The sequence below is a fragment of the Buteo buteo genome, chromosome 24 (assembly GCF_964188355.1).
Source record: "Buteo buteo chromosome 24, bButBut1.hap1.1, whole genome shotgun sequence".
In the NCBI taxonomy this organism is placed as follows: Eukaryota; Metazoa; Chordata; class Aves; order Accipitriformes; family Accipitridae; genus Buteo; species Buteo buteo.
The window spans coordinates 10,384,601-10,399,040 of record NC_134194.1 but is presented as its reverse complement, the minus strand read 5'-3'; the positions used below and the strand labels follow the sequence as shown (position 1 = coordinate 10,399,040).

At 61.2% G+C, this 14,440-nt stretch overlaps 1 protein-coding gene across 1 annotated transcript; it reads right to left on the bottom strand.

Annotated features, from left to right (window-relative positions):
* Positions 1-701: 701 nt before the first annotated feature.
* On the bottom strand, positions 702-9,481 carry LOC142044205 (glutamate dehydrogenase, mitochondrial-like). Its single transcript, XM_075056403.1, has 12 exons — positions 9,139-9,481; positions 8,399-8,479; positions 7,844-7,899; positions 7,282-7,345; positions 6,535-6,629; positions 6,149-6,328; positions 4,366-4,503; positions 3,455-3,592; positions 2,668-2,748; positions 1,925-2,140; positions 1,493-1,555; positions 702-924 (listed from the first exon to the last, which is right to left on the bottom strand). Exons 1-12 carry the CDS (start codon positions 9,479-9,481, stop codon positions 808-810), a joined length of 1,572 nt encoding a protein of 523 aa, XP_074912504.1. The 3' UTR covers positions 702-807.
* Between the last annotated feature and the right edge of the window lie 4,959 nt (positions 9,482-14,440).

Below are 14,440 nucleotides of genomic sequence, written 5' to 3'. Positions count from 1 at the left end.
TTCCTATGGGACCCTGCTCCCCTCAGGGGGCCAGGGACATGGCTGGTACCAGTGTGACCACCTCAAGGGCAGGTGACTGCCACACACCACTAAGGGATGTCCACCACAGCAGGGGGTCCTGTGCCCACCCCAGAGCGCAGTCCTTGGGCCTTCAGCTCCCCCAGGGCAGGGCCACCAACCCAGCCTGAGTCCCCAGCCAGCCTCCAGCCCCTTGGCTGCAGCACAGGCCAGGGTGAGAGGCAGGGCTGAGTCTCCCCACCATGAATATCAGATTAAATCCCCTACCCGTGCTGGCTTGCCAGCTTTGCCGGCAAAGAGTGAAGCTGCAGCAGTCAGCACGAACACACAACAGGTTTGCTGATGCCTGCAAATCCCCACCCTGGCTCTGCTCCCTGTGTCTGCGCCAGTTGCAGCAGTGCTTGTAGCACCCACCGTGTGTTATTCAGTGGACCAAGACGTCTGTGCCTGGGGCTGGCTTTGCTGTGGGCTGACCCCTCCCCTAGAGGTAATTGTACTTTTTCCTTCCCTTGTCTGATTCTGCCAGCCACGGGCAAGCAGACCAAAACCAGCATTAGTACGGCTTCTTCCAGTGCCCAGGAGGCTGTAAAGGGGCTGGGGCAGAGATGGAGTGTGGGGGAAGACAGCCCCCTGCCCAGGAGAGCTGAGAGCCAGACAGCAGGGAGAGAATCTGCTCAAACCAACCATTTATAGAGACTAGGGTGTCCGGGGCACTCCCTGCGCAGCAGGACTGTGACCCTCACTGTACGGCTGGCAGTGATGCCAGGGGCAGCCCTTCCAGCTGCTGTGTCAGTAGGTGAAGCCGGCCTCGTTGTACACGGTGAACACCTTCTCCAGAGCGCACAGGTAGGCAGCGGTTCTCTGGTCCAGGCCCAGGTTGTACCTTGCAGCCATGGTCATAATTTGCTAGAGAGAGGAGAGATGTGAGGCTGGTTGGTATGTGCTGGGAGGGTCTGGGGGCAAGGGGGGGGCAGAGGACGCAGCGAGGGGTCTGTTCTGTAAGACCTGGAGCTACCTATGAGCAGGTCTGGAGAGACTCTCCCACTGCTGCCCCACAGCGCTCCCCTGGGGACAGACCCTGCGCCCATGGGTGGGCTCCACGAACACAGCTCACACTGCTGAGCACGGCATGCACCCACCTCCCCGAGAGGTGGCACGAGACCACCCCCCACCCAGCATTGCACCCCCCAGCTCATCTAAGCAACCCTGGAAATGGGGCGCACGGGTTTGCAGGAAGAGAGGGACAGGGACGCAGCAGCAACAAGGGATGCTGCTGAGCACGAGGCTTTACCCGAATCGTGGATACAGCCACCACTGGGAAGATGAATCACCATCACCAGGCCTCATGCTGACCTGCCAGGACTGGTGATGGGGTGCTGTGGGTGGGCACCACCCAAATACAGCCCAGACTCTCTGCAGTGAGGCAAGGGGCCCAAGAGCAGGGATGGGCGAGGCAAAGAGCCCTTGGAGGTACCTTGGCTGACTGCTCCATGGTGTAGGCCAGTCCCGAATACACGATGTCCTTCTCTGAGGCACCCTGAGGGGGACAACAAGTGAATCCTTTGTGGGAGAGGCTAGAGGTTGGCCCCCCAAACTCATTTATCAAACACAGCCCCTCTGCTCAGTGCAGGACCACCACAGGTAGTGCAAGCTTGGCTTGCCACCTCTACAGCTGGTTCCAGCACATGGCTTGGCTCCTAAGGGACTCCCTGCAGCACCCTCAGATGGCAGGGCTGTACCACCACAGACGGCATCTCCACCCCATCCCCTCCATCAGTGAGATGATAGCACATGGGACTCTGTAGGTGCCACAAGCTCAGCTTTCAGCAATGGGATGGCAGACAGGAGTGTCTGGGAATGTGAAACAAGTGAGCCAGGACAACCCTCCATGGTTATAGGCACTTACAGTCACACGTGCCTGGAACTCTGGGGACGGGATGATGGGGATCTCCCCTCTGGCCTTGCCAAACCACTGCTCCAGGCTGTGCTGAACTGACTGCAGGAGGTGGTAGCTGGACTCCCACTCGTACTTGAAGCTGAGGCGGCCGTAGCTAACGTGGTTCAGGTTCTTCAGCCACTCAAAGAAGGACACAGTCACACCACCTGCATTCACATACACGTCCTGCCAAGAGCAGTACATGCTTCAGATGTGCTGCTCAGGGTGACCCCAGGACACATGACCAATCTGCAGATCTCTCCTCCTCTGCCTTGGGTCCCTCCCTATACCCTTGGGCTCTGCCCTCAGAGACAGTCCTGAGGTTACTGGGATGGCCAAATCCTAGAACCACGGTTGCTCTGCACTGCCTCTGAGCAGAGACACCAGCTGGTCTGACAGCCTGTGTGACGTGGCACAGTTTGCTGTTGGCCCATCAGCAGCTGCAGGACATCCTGGTGCTGGCCAGGTGCCCCATGACTATCACTGCTGCAGCTAAGAACCAGGAGGGTTCAGAAGAGAAACCAAGCATCTGAGATGTCGTCAGGAGCTGGGGCAAGGCAGGGAACAGGCTGACTGAGACAGCACCATCAACGCTGCCTGATCCCAGAGCCTGGCAGAGTCCAGCTGGATCCACATCGGTGCAGCTGACAACACTGTGTGGCCCTAACAGCCATGAGCCCAACATCTCCCTGTGTGTGTGGGGATGGACATACCGGGATGACCAGGATGTTTCTTTGCAGGAATATCTCGTGTGCTGCTGGTGTAGTGGGGCCATTGGCAGCTTCTGCAATGATCTGAGAGCACAAGCAGAACAGAGGTGAGATAGGTGGAAGAAACGAAAGAAGAAACCAGTGACAGGCTGCTTTCCCTGCTGCTGGGATCCGCCCCCCCCGGCCACTTCTGGCAGCAGGGGTCTGGGCACTCGCTCCCCACTAGAGCTGTTCAGAATGAGCAAAAGCTCAGACCTCATGTTTTGCACAGAATGAGTAGAGGCTCAGGTTGCAAAAGACTTTTGCTGTGACAGAGTCCCAGGTTCCAGCATGTCCTATCCCTTTGGTCCCTAGAGCTCACAGTGAAGGGAGGAAGCTGATATTTGTAGCAGTCCCCTGCTTTGATCACTGTCACCTGGTGCCTATGATTTCCAGTGTCAACATGGTGACACCCAGTACCTTTGAGGGTATCATCTCCTCTGCCCTGGGGGGAGCATCTGATACAGCAATGAAGACTGAGGATGCCAGAAGAGCCAGCCAAGGTCACTCCAACGATCCTTACTCCCTGCCAGCAAAGGGAAGGGCTTGGGCTTTCTTCCTCCCCTAAATTATGTGACCTGCTACCTCTGCCTCACACTCTGTCCCTCTGGCACAGTGGGCAAGTTGTCAGTGCAGCGATGTGACACCTCACTGGGGTGCTGAGTGCTAAAAGTGAAGGTTCAGCTGGGCTGCTGTCACTAGCACACCAATGCAGGGCCTGTTGGGAGTGTGTGGCATGAGTGGTCTGTACCTTTGCTTGCACCCAGGGTGCATTCTCCCTTGTGAGCTGCTTCTCAATAGCCGCAGGGATGAGGATGTCGCAGGGCACCTCCAGGACGCTGCCATCATAGGGCTCTGCTTTTGGGAAGCCAACTATGGTGCCGTGGCCCTGGAATGAATAGGAGAGTCTGGCTGGGCCCAACCTGGCAGTGTTGAGCACTGCCCTCAGAGGTGGGCTCTGTAGGAGATGAGGGGCAGCCCCCTTCTCTGTGGGCATTTCAGAGACAGGCACTGACCACCACTCCCTAAGAACAGGGGCTGGATTGACTGGTGTCCTGGTTTCAGCTGGGATAGAGTTAATTTTCCTCCTAGTAGCTGGTATAGTGTTATGTTTTGGATTCAGTGTGAGAAGAATGTTGATAACAAGCCGATGTTTTCAGTTGTTGCCAAGTAGTGTTTAGACCAAGTCAAGGATTTTTCTTTCAGCTTCTCATGCCCAGCCAGCAAGAAGGCTGGAGGGGCACAAGGAGTTGGGAAGGCACACAGCCATGACAGCTGACCCAAACTGGCCAGAGGAATATTCCATACCATGTGATGTCATGCCCAGTATATAAACTGGGGGAGTTGGCCTGGGGTGGGGATCGCTGCTTGGGAACTATCTGGGCATCAGTCAGCGAGTGCTGAGTAATTGCACTGTGCATCACTTGTTTTGTATATTCCAATCCTTTCATTATTTTTGTCATTTTATTATTGTTACTATTATCATTACTAGTTTCTTCCTTTCCGTTCTATTAAACTGTTCTTATCTCAACCCATGAGTTTTACCTTTTTTTTCCCCCGATTCTCTCCCGCATCCCACTGGGTGGCGGGGGAATGAGTGAGTGGCTGTGTGGTGCTTAGTTGCTGACTGGGGTGAAACCACAACAACTGGGCTCAACTCACCTGCTGATAGTCTTCTAGCTCCTTGGGGTCAATCCCTCCAGGATTGTAAATGGCTCCATCCGTCTCCCCAACACAGATGCAGCGGGCTCCATAATCATGCAGGTACTTCATGGTGTGCAGCCCCACTTTGCCAAAGCCCTACAGCAACACAGAGCAGAGACAGTCTGGGGAGAGGGAAGTTGTGGGGACAAACACTGAAAACTGACCTGCTGTTCTGGTAACAGTCCCCTCTGAGGAGCTTGAGCTGAGAAGCACAAATAGGAACCCCTGATCTAGCAGGTCTTGGTGAATGTTTTGGCTGGATGGAGCCTAGGACCTGGCAGGACAGAGATCTCTTTGGCTAGTTAGAGGGCTGTGAAAAGCAGAGCCCATGGGATAAGGGCTTCCCACTCAGCCTGTCTTTATCACCTCCAGAGCTCCTGGACGTGATGTTCCAAGCACAGCATGCCATTCAGTTTCTAAGGGCCAATCTTGGTAGAATACAGATCCAGTGAGAAACAAAGTCTCTTGGTGGACACCATGCAGAACCTAGGCACAATCCGAGCAATATTCCTGCACCTCATGCTGAGGGGGTGTGATCAGCTGCCATGGCACAGAGCAGGGCCATGGAGGTAGCTCAGCTCTTCTTATGGGAACAGATGATTTTGCACTGTCTGCCCCAAAGCACTTGCTAGCTTGGTACAGCTCCTAAAACAACACTGGTTCCTGAGACTGCAAAAAGAGCTCCCAAACACAGCAAAATTATACACACAGTAGCCAAGGACTTCAGCCTTCTCATTCTCTGCCACATCAGCGAAGCAGAAGGATGTGTGGAAAGGGATGATCAAAGGCAGGGCCATTCCCGAGGGCACTGCGGGCAGCAGCTCCGGGTGCAGCCTCTGTTCAAAGCCTCTTCCCCGCGGCAGGGAGCTGCGTTGGGGAGCGAGCGCTCAGAGGAAAGCAGAGAGTGCCAGCCACAGGCAAGACTTCAGCTGCGCAGTTTCCAGTTTATTTCTCCCTTGCAGAAAGCAGTGGCCTCAGCAGCAAACGGGCAGCTGCGGGCAGAGCAGGCAGTGGATCGGGGCAGCAGTGCCTGGCAGAGAGCAGGAGCTCCTGGAGCTACAGCAGGGGGAAGCACCTCACCGCAGTTATGAGCAGGCCCTGGGCTGCAGGGAAGGGAAGATCCTTCCTGGGAGGAGAGGGGTAAAGGCAGAGCTGGCACCCTCAGGGTCCCACCGAGCTCCCAGGGTGCTAGGCAAGGCAATGCCAGCGTGGGCCAGACCCACAGAGCACCCAGAAGCAATGGGGGCTATACCCACAAGCAGGACATTCACTGTAGGTGACATCACAGCTTGCTGAGGCTGGTTTGGAGGTGACAGAAACGTGAAGTTGTCACTGGGGTCGGCTCTTTCCATCCAGTCTTGCAGAGCCCCCTGTTCCCTGCCACCTCTCCGCTCTGGCTGCTGCACAGGAGAGGGTCCATCGCAGCTTCCATTTTGTGAGCGTTTTCAGGTGGGATGGCTACAGAGAAACCTTGGCAATGCCTGTGCAGTGTGAGCAGCATAGCACCCCTTGACTGCTGGTTTGAGTTTCTAAGAGACAGGCTCTTAGAAACTGATCCACACACAGCAGGTCTGAAACACTGCTCAAACAAGTGCCAGCTGCCACAGGGTGAGGAGCGATTTGGGAAATCATGTCCAAGCAACACTGCAGGAGCCAAGACTGAAAGCTCTCCTGGAAAGGAGGGGCAGAAAGGTCCTAAGGAAGTGTCCTCTTCAAAGCTCTAGCTGGGCTGAGCACTCACCTGCAGCACAAAGGTCTTGCCGGGGAAGCCAGGGCTCAGGCCGATGCAGTCCATGTAGTCTGTGTTGGTGATGTAGTTCTCAATGCCATGCAGGACACCTCTCCCGGTGGCGGAGTGTCGCCCATGGATGCCTCCCTGACTGATGGGCTTTCCTGTCACACACGCCTGGGCATTGATGTCCTGCAAGGCCAGGATGGGAAGAGAGAAGGTTAAGGTTTCACCTGGTGCAAGTCCTCTAGAGAGGACCTTCCCCAAGCCTCAGCTTCCCTCCCCCTCCCCCAAGCCTCAGCTAAACCTAAAGCAACACAGTGGCACACGCCTCTGGGCACAAACCCTCATAGTGCCCATGGCATCCCGGGCTCAAAACCAGCGCTGTCGGAGCTTACCCGGTACCCCAGTGTGTGGGTGTAGGTGTCAGCTATCCAGGACATCTCCCGTTCCCCGGTACTGACATCGGGGGCCAGCACATCAATCCCAGGCCCTGTGGAATAGAAATATCTGTCTAATCCTGTCTTTGCAATTTGATTGCTCTGCTCCAACCAATGGCATGTGTACAGCCAGGTGATTTCCACAGGCTGGTCATGTCCTTGGGCACACCAAGGGTCCCCTGACCAAAGCATGGTGCTGCCCACACCCCAGGGTCTCTCCAGCTTCCCTCAGGCATGAGTGGCTTTGGCTATTGCAGGTCCTTTGCCTTTTGCAGGCCCTTTGCCTTGTCCCTTCCCAATAATTTCAAGTAAAGAGGGAGTGTAAAGGTCTTTGCCTTGTGACCAGCACCCACTGAGCTCTCTATCACACACTGAGACAGGAGAAACTCACTCCTCCCTGTGACTGTGCAGGCCAGCGGGAATGGAGGATAATGTCCAGGTGAGAACCCTGCCCAGCAGCAACTGGGAGGCAGCCTGGGCCAGCCCCTCCAGTGCTTGGCACTGCATGAGGCTCCCCCTGCTCCAAATTCACAGCGCAGGCAGAGCAAAGCGGTGAACAGACAGCAGAGCGCCAGGGCAGTGAGTGCTGCTGACAGGCAGTGAGTGAGAGGCAGCCTCTGTGCCTGCCTAGCCAGGCAGCTGCTGCCCGCTCCGCTGCCTGCAAGCCACACACTGCTTACAGAACCGGGACAAAACCATGCTCACCTATAAATCCCTTCTTGGCCATTTCTACAGTAAAATGCCTTGTTATTTTCTCCAGCTCATGTTCCTGTGCAAGAACAACAAAACACAGTTATTACTGCAGGCCCCAAGAAAAATCACAGAGCCGTGGTAAAGCATCCAGCAGCTGCCCTGCACTGCCCGTACAGGGCAGACCCTGATGTCTCCAGGGAGTTCATTCACAGCAGCTGGGGATCCTGGATTGAAAAAAGGAGATGTGTAAACTCCTGGTCCCTTTGCTCACTGCCCTTCCAACCTCTTGCTGATTTGCACCTTTCCCCAGCACAGCAGGCAGTGGCAGGAACGTCCTTACTCCAGACTCCTTCAGCGTGTCTCTAGCCAGATGCACTGACCCATAAACCAGAGTTCACCACCCCTCTCCCTGCCCCAAGCTGCTTTTCACAGTAGCTGGGTGAGTGTTACTCACTACAAATGTCTCGCCCCGCTTGTCAGAGCGCATCGCTGTGATAGACATGGAGAGGGAGGGCTGTGCAAATGGAGTGTGAGTTATGGGCTGTCGGTGGGGGAAGGAAAAGAGTGAACTCACCGAGTATTTCCTTGGATCGATCCTCACACCCGTCATGGCACCACCAAAAGGAACATCTGGAAAAGACCAGGTAAGGCAGACAGATGTTCTCTGCCAGCTCACCGTCTCCCTGGGGGGAGGAGGTGACCATGGCAATCATGAACTTGTTGGTGAATCCAGGCAAGGGGCCAGCGCTTTCCCACACCACACATGGCTCCCCCCTAATGCCACGTGGCCTCTGCAGAGCAGAGCTGAAGGCAGGACAGGATATGGCCCCTGAGCCTGCCACAAACGCCACCAGCCAGAGCTGAATCCATGACAACCCAAGCACAGAGACTGCATCTGAGAAGCACAGTGCTTGATGCTCCCTGATTAACACGAACATCCTGGACTGCCAGTGGCATATTCTGCAGCCACAGCAAGCCTTGCCCTCGCACATCCGTGCCCAGAGGAACATCCTGCACTTCTGGAGCACTTCTGATTTTCAAAGCATCTAATGAGCTTTTCTGACTCACCGTATCATGGCCCCATCCCCTGCCCAAATCGCCATGTGCTTTACGTTCCCCTTGTACTTACCCACTACGGCGCACTTGTATGTCATTAATGCAGCCAGGGCTTTTACTTCATCGACACCAACTGAGCTGCTGAAACGAACCCCTGGGAAAGGAGAGAGAAGAAATGAAGAGTCCCTGCCTTTTTACCACAAATGGCACAGAGGCATTATAGGAGAGGCTCTGATTCTTCTGAAACGGCAGCATCTCGTCGCAAGAAGTGATCAGCAATTGTTCACCTAGACCTGTTCCTCCAGCTCACCACAGAATGGAAAGCAGTTTCCTACTAGCTGGCCATCCCACAGACACAGGCCTTTGCTGTGGCCAGCACTTCAAACAGCCCAGCTGCAGCACAGCAAAACCCTCAGGCTAAGGGCAAGGAGACAGGAGGCTCGGACCCCCCCCTCAGGCTCAGAACAACTGTCACCGCTTTGAGGTTTAGGATGAGGCGTCAAACGCATGCAGAAGTGGCCACCAGCCACACTGCTCCTGTGCTCCGGCGTGAGCTGGAGCAGCTGGACTGCAGCTGAGGTTGGCAAAGCTGCCTCTCCCAGGTGCATTCTGTCCTTCTGCAGGATGCATCCAAGGAAAGCGTCCTCCTGGGCACCTCCATACGCATCCTGACCACCACTGCGCTAACGCAGATGCCTCTCACTTGGTCTCCCCGCTCCCCAAGCCAGGCGGGGGTGAGCCCAGCCGAGCCCCACACGTAGGGCTGGGTAAGGATGGAGAAGTGCGTAGTGGAGCCACAGCTCCCTGCCTCACCCCCTTTGCAGGGCAGGCGGTGCTGGCTGTGCTGGGCCCGCCAGCCCCGCACCACCTCCCAGGTGCCGCTGTCCCTGCGTAGGGGGAAGGACAGCTCCAGGACATGGCTGCAGCGCCGGATGGTCTCCAGGAGCCCGCGCACCCAGGGCAGCTCTCCCCACCGGGCCCCCGCCGCCGCCTCTGCCTCCACCATGGCAGCCGCTTGCCCGTAGAAGGCCTCCACCATGGCCAGCAGCCCGGGGGCGTCGGGGCTGCCCCTGGCCAGGCCGGCCATGGCCCGGCACCACCCTGGCACCACCATGGTGGCCCCCCGGCCCAACCGCCTCCCCGCCGCCCCCAACATGGCTGCCCCTGCCCCACCGCCCCGCTAGCGGCCAATAAGGGCCACCCTGGGTGGCTGAGGGCGCGCCCTTCAGCAAACGGCTCTCTGATTGGCTGATTCCCGCAGGGATGGCCGTGGGGGGGCGCTGTGGAGAGAGGAATGGGCGGGGTGGGTACAGCAAGGCTTTTCTGATTGGCTGATTCTCCGGCCAATGGGAGATGGGAAGATGGGGGCGGGGTCTGCACAGGGAGAAGAGGGCCCAGAGGGGCGGGGCCAGTCGAGGGCGGGGCAACGAGGGGGGCGGGGCCAGTCGGGGGCGGGGCTAGCGGGGCGCAGGGGGGTGTGCGGGGTGGGTACATGGGGGAGCCGGGGCCGTGGGGCTGGGGGCCGTGGGGTGCTCGCCCAGCTCCCGGGACCTGCACAGCCCCTCGCCTCCATCCCAGCAGTGGGGGCTCTGCCTCCCTGTGCCCCCATCCCTGCCTGTGCGCCCCAGCTGACCCCGGGACCGTGTTGCTGCCTGCATCCATGTCCCTGCCTGCACCCAGGAGCATCCAGAGCGACGTGCTCAGCCGCTGGGCTGTGGGGTCCCGGCCACGGTGCCCTCGACCCTGCAGCTCTGGGGCAGGTCAACCCCAGGCACGGGCTGTGTTTTGGGGCACCCAGGGCAGAGGGTGCTGGCAGGGATCAGGTGTACCCCCCCAGCACCTCTGCACTCAGGCGGCTGGGAAGGCAGCACTATTTTTAGGGTGCTTGGTGCTTTTGGATCTCCCGGTAATGTCCTTGTCATCCCAAGGCACTCACAGCTCTGGGCATGGCGAGGGTCTTCCTGCTGGCAGCACGACCCATCCTGGGGAGAGAGCCTGGGGGCAGCGTGGGACGCACTGCGGTCAGCGATGGCAGCCTGGTGCCCCTGGGCATCCCCTGCCGCTTCCATTTGCCAGCACCCCGTCAGCTCCGGCGCCCAACCTCCCTGCCCGCAGATAGCGTGGGCAGCCGCGCGTGAAGGCGGCGCGGCTGCGGGCGGCCGCGGGAAACCCATCGCCTTCCCACTGGCCAACCCCGGAGGGGGCACGTTCCCCGACCGGACCCTTTACGACTGCGTTCCACCGCTCCCTGGCACAACCGGGCACCGGCGAGAAGCCGAGCCTGGGCCGAACCGTGTGCCGGGCGCGCGTGCCTGCCCGCACCGAGGTGTGCGGGCGCCGGCGGCGTGCTGGCGGCTGTGGGGGAGCCCGGCGCGTTCACGTGGCGCTGGCCCGTGCGGCGTGGGAGGTGGGCCGCGGCGCCGAGGGAGGGGGGCTGCCGTGTTACCTGCGCCGGCAGCCCCCTCCGCCGGGGGAGAATGCGCTTTTCAGGCAGCTGCCTGATTCCACGCGCGCCGGCAGCGCGGGAGTGCGTTGCCAAGGCGATGGGGACCATCTTACTCATCCTCCTCGCTATTGTTCTCCTGCCAGCCCCGAGGTGCCCGGGCGGGGAGAGGAGGAGGAGGAGGAGGAGGAGGAGGAGGAGGAGGAGGAGGATGCAGGCGGCCTGGGATGAAGGCTGCCTGCGGGGAGGGGGGGTGGGGATGCTCCCCGCGATTCCCCCCCCAGCCGGCCTTGGAGGGGACGGGGATGCGCTGGGTGCCGAGATGCCGATGGGGACGGGGAGAGCGGCTGCCGGCGGAGCTGAGAGCGGCGGGTGGAAGGAAATGCCAGCAGGATGTGGCCCCGCAGCCCCCCCGCCCTGTGGCAAAGTCCCGGCCTGGGGCTGGGGGACGTTTCGGTCCCCTCCTCTGCCATCACTTGGTCCTGCCTGTGGTGTCTCTTGTCCTCCCCCAGGGTCTGTGCCCAGGCTTGGGTCTGATCCCACATGGGGTGGCGTGGGATGTAAACCCATACCTACGCCCCACACCATGTTCCCCCCAATTGCAAGTGGGCAACTGGGCCCAGTCAATGCTGTGGGACTGGGACCAGCACACAGGACCATGGGTGGGAACAGACACCTTGAGGGGGGGAAACACACTTATGGGTGCAGTGATGCACCCCCACCCCATCCACCCACTGAGGTGTCTGGCGGCGACATGGGGCTGCCCTGCTCTGCCCCAGGGAGGGTAAAGCAATGCTTTTTATTTTATTTCCATATCCTGCCTCCCTATTTTTAGCCTTCAGGGTTTTGTTCCAGCCTGGCTGTTTACTGGAAGGAGCAATTCCAACCTCCCTTGTCTCCAAGCAACCAGGTGTGCCAGCTCCCATCACACTGGCCTCACCCTATAGATCTATAGGTTCCCCTGTCTTGGGGTTACCACACACCCCCCCGACCCTATAGAACTATAGCTCCTGTTCCAGTGCTGACATCCCCCGGACAGGGAGGGGATCTTGACCCTATTGGGTGATGGGAGGCAGATGGGGGGGGTTCAGGGAGATGCTGATGCTGGAGGGTTTTTTGGGGGGATGCAGGGATGCAGGCGAGGCGAGCAGGCCGCCTTCCCCCCCGCAGCGCGAGTGGGAGTGCGTGGGAAGGAGTTAGACAAAGCCTGAGCCCGGGAGCAGAGGCAAGTGCTGCCAGGAGGGAGACGGGGACGTTCTCCCCTCCCCATCCTCCCCCACCTTTGGGCGAGGGGTACGCGGGAGCCCAGCTCCATCCCCACCGCGGTGGCACGTTGTCCCCGTCCCTCGGGCTGGTTGGGGTGCAGCCCCCCCCCCCCCCCCCCAGTGATGCCTGGGAGGGAAGCGGCCGTCTCCATCACCAGGTAGGAGAGGGACCGGGCTCTGTGTGGCTGTCGCCCCCACCCACGGGACCCACGCTAAGGGCTGGGGACCCCCTGAGCCGGCCGGTACCGGCCACGTGCCCTGTTGTGCCCCGGTGCACGGGGGGTGCCGGGGTGACCGTCCCTGGGGGACACTGGGGGGGCGATGCTGGGGGATGCTGGGGGGGCTGTGGGGTGATGGGGAGCTCCCAGGGCGGGCCGGTGGGGGTCACAGCGATGACACCGGGGGGTGCTGGGACCCCCACGCTCCTCACGGCAGCCGGCCCTCCCTCCCCTCCCCACCGCTGCCCGGGGGCGCCGGGGCGGGCGGCAGCCGGGGGGGAGCGGGCCGGGGCGCGGTACCGCCCCCGCCGCCGCCGCCCCACGCATGCTCGCCGCTGCCGCCGCCGCCGCGCCGGAGCCGAGCGGAGCGGAGCGGGACGGGACGGGAGGATCCGCCGCCGCAGGTAACGGCGGCCCCGGGGCGCACGTGGCGGGACCGGGCCGAGGCGCTGCCGCCGCCCGCCCCGTACCGGCACCCCCGGGGCTGGGGGGGAGCGGCGGCGCAGGCCCCGGGATGGGCGGCGGGGTCGGTGTCGGGGTGCCCCCCCCCGCCCCTCCAACCCCGGCCGTGGGGGCGGCTTTGCCCCGGGCTCGGCCCGGGAACCGGGGCCGGGGCGTTGCACACGCGTGTCCGTGCGTGCGGGTGTGCCCGTAGCCATGTGCTGGCGTGTGCGTGCCTGTGCGTGTGCACACGCGTGTCTGTGCGTGTGCGCGTGCCTGTGCGTGTGCACACGCGTGTTTGCCTGCCTGAGCGTTTGCACACGCGTGTGCCGGGGTTCGCAGCTTCTCCGTGGAGCAGCAGTACCGGCGCAGCACGCCCAGCCCCGGGCCGGGCAGGTCACCCACAGCCCCCCCGGGACGTAGGGTGCTGTCAGGGCAGGTCGGGGTGTGGGGCGGCAGGGCCCCCCCCCCCCCCCCCGGGAACGGGGAGCTGCGTGGGAAGACAGGGATGGTGGGGGGGCTGTGTCATTGTCTCCGGGGCTCCAGCGGTGCTGGGCGGCCGCGGGGGGGTCGGTGCCAGCCTGGTCCCTGCTCCTGCTGCTTCCCTTGGGGGGAACTCGCTCGGCTCCAGCCGCGTCTGCCTGGCTCTGCCCTCTCCGGGACCCACGAGTGGCTGTGGCCAGAGGCGTGGAGTGCCCCACGGCTGTGGGACCCATGTGCTCCCAGCTCCCGAGGGACTCGCTGGCACTGGCAGAGCTGGGGGGCTCCCGGAGAACTTGGGGCTTCCCGCCATGCTCCTGCTACAGGGCTGTCCCATGGGGTTTGGGAGGGTTTGGGGCCAGTTGGGTGACAGCAACCTTGTCCCCCCGCTGTGCCAGGGTGCCTGCCTGCAGCCAGCTCTGCGCAGCATGGCCGGGAGCTCAGCACATCCGCAACACGGGGCGTAGGTGCTGAGCTGGGGGTTCCCGTGGCTGGGGAACGCATGTCACTCCCAGCTCCGGGGATGGTGGTCCCAGCGAGCAGAGGGAAGGACTTGGCCTGCCCCGTGCCCCTGCCGTGCCCTGCAGCACACCTCAAGCCCCAGGCCCAGCTCGGTCTCACCCCACACTGTGCCCAGCTCCCCACTGGCAGGCAGGGGGTGCCGAGCATCCCAGGCTCTCAGCCTGATGCCCGGACCGAACATCCCAGGCTCTCAGCCTGATGCCCGGACCGTGCTCCAGCTGCCGCTCTCTCCACAGGGGTGCCTGCACCACGTCCCCCCCTCCAGCAGCTGCAGCAGCGCCTGGATCCCACTCCCAGTCTGGCCGCACCAGGGGAAGGCTGGCTTTTACGGTAGGCGACCGACACCGTTCCGCCCTTCTCGTGGGGCCAGGCACCGGCTGCCACCACACAGGCTGTGCTGGGGCTGGTGGGTGCTCCAGGCGGCCGCCCAACCTGTTGTCATGGGTGGCGTGGAGAAAAACAGTTGGCAACCGAGAGGGACTGGGTGTCCACGCACTGCTTCTTCCTCACTGCCCCATCCTCTCTCTTGCAGACCAGCAGCGGGACTAGCATGGGAGAAGCCTTCCCCGGGCATGGGCAGTGCTAAGGAGCCCGAGGGGCTGCAGCTGCTGAGCCGCCAGGCCGGGGCCGAGGACACCTGCGAGCCCAGCGCCAGCTCCCCTGGCTGCCCACCGGTGGGCGAGTGCCTGCCCGGCTCCGGCTGTGCCACGGGGGGCCGTGCCATGAGGACCTGCTGCGTGGCTGAG

Coding starts and splice junctions, on each gene's coding strand:
- LOC142044205 (XM_075056403.1), bottom strand. CDS start 9,481: ATGTTGGGGGCGGCGGGGAGGCGGTTGGGCCGGGGGGCCACCATGGTG. Junction 7,346..7,843: donor TCGATCCAAGGAAATACTCG/GTGAGTTCACTC, acceptor GTTCTTGCACAG/GAACATGAGCTGGAGAAAAT. Junction 4,504..6,148: donor GCAAGACCTTTGTGCTGCAG/GTGAGTGCTCAG, acceptor GTGTTGCTGTAG/GGCTTTGGCAAAGTGGGGCT.